At 57.0% G+C, this 5,477-nt stretch overlaps 1 protein-coding gene across 1 annotated transcript; it reads left to right on the top strand.

The window, feature by feature from the left end:
* Positions 1-1,356: 1,356 nt before the first annotated feature.
* LOC140910958 (uncharacterized) lies at positions 1,357-4,536 on the top strand. The gene is made up of 5 exons (XM_073343172.1): positions 1,357-1,578; positions 1,709-2,234; positions 2,750-2,876; positions 2,969-3,052; positions 3,575-4,536. Exons 1-5 carry the CDS (start codon positions 1,357-1,359, stop codon positions 3,591-3,593), a joined length of 978 nt encoding a protein of 325 aa, XP_073199273.1. The 3' UTR covers positions 3,594-4,536.
* The last annotated feature ends 941 nt before the right edge of the window (positions 4,537-5,477 follow it).

The raw sequence follows: 5,477 nt of genomic DNA, 5'->3' as shown, positions 1-5,477 counted from the left end.
GGCATTACTGTAATATAAACAAATCATAAGGTTGTGTCAATGATCTGGGAAGAAGGATTTCCCCCCTCCTACTATGTGCTTCCAGTCATTTGCAATAAGCCAGATGTGGAGTTTTAGCTTCAATAGATAACAGTGAAATCTGAGCTCCTCATCAGATCCCGGGGCAAGACCCCTGGATTAATGTAACAGCTAACTGTGCTTGCTGGGCTCATAAATACATGACCTCCCGAATGTCACCAACATGTTTACAGTCTTAGCTTCTCCTTTCCTGTAAAAATTTTGCAATTATGGAGAGCGTGAGCCTGCAGATGTAAAAAAAACCCTGCACAGTCATCTTAAAATACAGGGCCCACACTGCTTAATAGCAAATACTGCTGATGGTGCAGATTGATCGTGCTAATGCTGTTGGCGAGTGTTAGAATAGGTGACGTAGTTTCATAAAGGGAGCATTAGAGGTCTAATAAAAAGCTATGCCACTGAACGGAGCAGCAAGAGGCACTAAGATCCCACGAACTAGCCTGAGCAGGGAGTTAGCTGGAGACAGTACATGAACTCGAGGGACAAAGCTGCCCTCTGCTTCACCTGTTCACCCAGACTGGCTTCACTGAAACCAAGGGCAGAATCTGATAAATGGCGTCACCCCCTTTAGCCTGATGCAGACAGGCCAAACCCTATGTGCACTATACGGCTCTGCTCCTGCCCTCATTACACCAGGGGTACAAGGTCTGCCTCTCTGCACTGCAAGGCAGCCTATCTTCGTGTAATTACATATTCATCCCGTGGTAAAATGACTTGTGTGTAAGGAAATACTTCTCCAAACTGACCCCAGAGCTCTCCTCACTCCCCCGAGAGACGTGAGACTTTGCTCAGGGTTGACACCGATTCTGGAATTGAAGGAGTTTGAAAGACACAAACGCCAGCAGGATTCTGGGCTGACCTGTGTCTTCATTCCCCCCTCAAGCTCAGAAATAATAAGACTGGGCATATTTCAGACCCCCCAGGCTGGTGGCCGTGCCCAGTTTCCGTCCCCTTCCCCTCCCACAGGGCGACTCACTGGCTAGGACAGGGGTGGCCAAACTTCCTGACCCTCACAGCCGCATGTGACAATCTTCAGAAGCCCAGGAGCCAGGTCGCTCCTGCCGGGGCCCAGCGCTGCACCCCTCAGGAGGCGCCTGTCAGGGCTTGGGGCTTCAGCCCGGAGGGGAGGGGAGGGGAGGGTTCAGCAGGCGTGCTGAAGCCCCAAGACCCCCCCACCTCTCCGCTGGGTAGAAGCCAGAGGTGACACAGGAGGGCACGTGGGGGTCACATGCCCCCCCCCCCCACTCTTGCCAGGGTTTCCTGACTCTGCTCGGTCACATGGTGCCACCGGGTGCCCTCCCTGCAGGGCAGCGGCTGGAACCAGCGAGCTGGGCGCTGTGGCCTGGCAAGAGGCTGCTGCAAACAGCGGGGCGCTGCAGGGACACCCGCTGCCTTCCCCCGCGGAGCCAAAGCAGCGGCCCCTCCCTGCCGCTTCCCGCTGTTTGCCGCGAGCTCTCCGCTTGCAGCCAGCACCTGGGAGCGCAGGGAGGGGCCCCGAGGGTAAGACAGCGCTGGCAGAAGCCCCTCGCCCACCCCACCGCAGGGCAGAAGGCCTGTCCAGTCCGGTAGGCACGGAGTGAGTGGGCACGGGGAGGGGGCCTCTACCGAGCCTTTCTATCTCGCGGGTCAGCCCCGTGTGGCCCCCCTGGGCTCCGAGAACACGCGCAGCTCAAAGCCCCCCGCGCACGCTCCTCCCCTGGCTCCCCCTCTGCTGCTCGGCCGGCCCGTGCGGGACCCGGCGGGCTCCGCTCTCCTGCGGCGGGCGCTGGCCCGGCTGAGCGGCAGCGGGGCGCTGGCTGCAGGGATGGGAGCCGGGAGCTGCGGCCGCACCGCTCGGGGACTTCCGGGCGGGGATCCCGGCCCCCGGGCCGGTCCCCGAGCCCAGCCCTTGGCGCGGGGCCGGGGCAGGCGGAGCCCGGCTGAAGCGGGTTTCTCCGGCCGCTCCGCCCCCTCTGCCCCGGGAATTTCCCGGCCGGGTCCCCGCGGGGATAAAAGCGACTGCGGGCCGCTGCGGTGGCTCAGAGCTGAGCCGAGCCCAGCAGCCCAGCACCAGCCTCCGCCGCCAGCCCGGACCATGAGCCGCCCCCGGAGCTTCGCCCTCGGCCGCCCCCTGCTGCTGCTGCTGCTCGTGGCGGCCTGCGCCGCGCTCTGCCGGGGTACGGGGCTCGCTGCGCCGGGCTGGCCTTGGGATCCGGGCTGGGGGAGTCTCGCTTCCCACTGGGCCTTGGAAGGACGGCTGGGACCCAGGTGTCCGAGAGCCGGCCGGATGCGGAGGGTGTCCGGGGTGGGTGGATGGGACCCAGGTGTCCGAGAGCCGGCCGGATGCGGAGGGTGTCCGGGGTGGGTGGATGGGACCCAGGTGTCCGAGAGCCGGCCGGATGCGGAGGGTGTCCGGGGTGGGTGGATGGGACCCAGGTGTCCGAGAGCCGGCCGGATGCGGAGGGTGTCCGGGGTGGGTGGATGGGCCCCAGGTGTCCGAGAGCCGGCCGGATGCGGAGGGTGTCCGGGGTGGGTGGATGGGCCCCAGGTGTCCGAGAGCCGGCCGGATGCGGAGGTGTCCCGGGGGGATGGATCGGGCCCAGGGTGTGGGACGAGGGGTGTCCCCGGCCGCCCCCCTGCAGAGTATCTGGCCGCCGGCAGGAGCTGAGTCTTTCTCCCCCACCCCTGACAGGGGCCCCCATGGCCGGCGAGCTGCGGTGCCAATGCGTGCAGACCGTCTCCGCGGTGATCGCCCCGAAGCGCATCGCCCTCGTGGAGCTGATCCCCGAGGGGCCCCACTGCGGGGTGCCAGAAGTCATGTAAGTGTCCGGGCCCTGCTGCCCCCTCCCAGCCCGCGCCCCCTCCCCGCCAGCCCCGCGCTCACCCCGCTCTCCCCTCTGCCTCCCCGCAGAGCCACCACGAAGCAAGGCAAGAAAATCTGTCTGGAGCCCAGCGCGCCCTGGGTCAAGCTGATCCTCACCAAGATCCTGAGCAGGTACCTGCCCTGGGCCTGCGGCTGTTGGTGTTGGGCCAGCCCTGGTGCCCGCTGTCCCGGCTCACGGGAGCGTGGGCGGCAGACTCAGGCTGAAGCAGGGCTCCGGGTTGCGGGGACAAGGGGCGAGATGGGCCACTGAGTCTTAACCAGTGGATCCTTCTGATTACAATCCGCTGGCCCAGCTGGCCCCATCAGTCCGGCTCCGTTATCGGGGGAAAAACTAAGCCCAGGTGTCATGTAGATAGAGGAGTGTAAATAAGTGTCTGTACTCTTTGCCCTTAAACAGGGCTGCTACCTGTGGCTGGTGGGGTCCCTGCCACTAAATGCCATTGATCGGAGCTGGATCAGCACTGGCCGCTCTTCCTTGTGACACACCCAGCTCCCGGGGGGCAGGCTCAGGCTAGTGCGCAGGGAATGCAAGCTCCGAGCCTGCAGAGGGGGAAGGCCAGAGCAGAAATGAGTCCAGCTGAGGTCTGTCCGGATGTCACTTGTAACGTGCTTTCTGTTGTCTGCCTCTTGCAGTAAATCTAACAAGCTGTGAGGGGAGAAGAGGAAATGAACAAGGAACGACAACACCAACTACCTGTGTGCACAAGGGGAACCCAGGGCGAGAGAGAATGGGGACCTGCGGCTGGACAACTAGCCAGGGCGAACTCTCTTCTTTTGAAGATCTGATAGAGCAGCCCCCGCTCCCTTCAACTTCAATGGTTCCACAAAGTTCTTACAACCTGTGCTTATTTATGTATTTATTAATACAGCTCTGTATAGCTCTTCAACAGCTAGGTATTTTTGTTCAGCACCTTAGATCTTTCTGATCACCTGAAGGGACAATGCGGCAGTGGTGGCTCAAGAGATGGCTTGTTGTTAATGGAGTCCACATTCTCAATAAGCCATCACCTCAGATACTCTGAGCAGCTCAAGATGGATAGTACTGTGAAGCTGGGCCTTTCACACTGGGGATGTGCAGGATGCCTGCTGGCTTGTGAATAACCAGAGCTTTGGATTCTGGAGTTGCCAAGCATTTAGCCTTTGTGCCCACAACTATGTAGGATTACAAAACGAAATCCCATTGGAACAAGCACAGTAACTTGCTCCTGTCCTGAAATGTGTTGCCAAGACACATGCCCCTGGGACACACAATCATTGCTTGGTTAGGTGAAACAGACTAGCAGCTATTCTCCTTTCCTAGAAAAGCAATCTTTGTGAAAATGTGGCTTCCATCACTAGCTGAAGTTTCTGCATACTCTTTAGGGCTCTCTTTTGATGAGTGTTCAATTATTTCTATGCAATTTAAATATTTGCTATTTATGCTGAAGGTTTAAGAACAGTAATGTTCTGAACATCCTTGGACATTTTATGTCTTCATGGTATGACACACTGTCATGTTTTGTGTAGAAGTGGTATTGCAAATTGTACGGTACTAAAACGCAGTAATTGTAATAATGGCGGGAGTTACGCATTAAATAAATATTTTCTGATGAAAAGCGGTTGAGTCTTCTACTCAGTTAAGTGTTCATGTACATGTATGTGTCACAGTGAGACCCCTGGAAAAGTGTGGTCTGGGTGGGAATTGGTAGAAGATACTGTCAAAGTTTGACTCAGACTCACAATTTATCAGACCACTCTCTTTTATTAGCAAAGCTGCTCTGCTAATACATTTAGAAGTGAGCCCCCCGAGTGGGGCTTGTGTCTTTTAATTTATACAGTTTTTTGGAGAACAAGTTACAGAGAAGTTACAGACAAAAGAAGAAAAAGATTTTAGTCACCACCCTTCGAGATCCCTGAGACCAGTCACATATCTTCAATTACCTGCCACCCCATATGTATCTCCTTTAACAGCTTCCAGTTAACTTAACTAATTGCCCTTCACACCTTCCATTCTGATACCTGCTTCTTAGAGGTTCTGGCTCTATCTTAATTGCTTCTCCAAGGTGTGAATTATAACATGCCTGTAGGGGGGAAGCATAGCTCAGTGGTTTGAGCATTGCCCTCCTAAACCCAGGGATGTGAGTTCACTCCTTGAGGGGGCCATTTAGGGATCTGGGCCAAAAATTGGGGATAGGTCCTGCTTTGAGCAGGGGGTTGGACTAGATGATCTCCTGAGGTCCCTTCCAACCGTGCTATTCCATTGGTGTTTCTGCACATCGCGGAAAATACCGTGTGGATCATACATTCCCTGAAACCAGACGGCTCCCATAAAAAAGTTTGCATCCTTCCCAATCCAGTGGTACTAAAGGGTGTGCCTTTACACTGACACCCACAGGCACGTAGGTGGGTCACTAGTAGCTTGCCCTACAGTCTACATGTCTATTCCCAGCACAGTGGCTTAAGCAGAACTAGCAGGGTGATCTGGTGGAACTAGAAATCCGAGCTGCCAGTCCCAGGGCGCACATACCCACTCGGATATTTCAAGCTCTTCCCTTCA

The sequence above is a fragment of the Lepidochelys kempii genome, chromosome 4 (genome assembly GCF_965140265.1).
Source record: "Lepidochelys kempii isolate rLepKem1 chromosome 4, rLepKem1.hap2, whole genome shotgun sequence".
Taxonomy (NCBI): domain Eukaryota; kingdom Metazoa; phylum Chordata; order Testudines; family Cheloniidae; genus Lepidochelys; species Lepidochelys kempii.
This window is presented reverse-complemented; position numbering and strand designations above follow the sequence as displayed.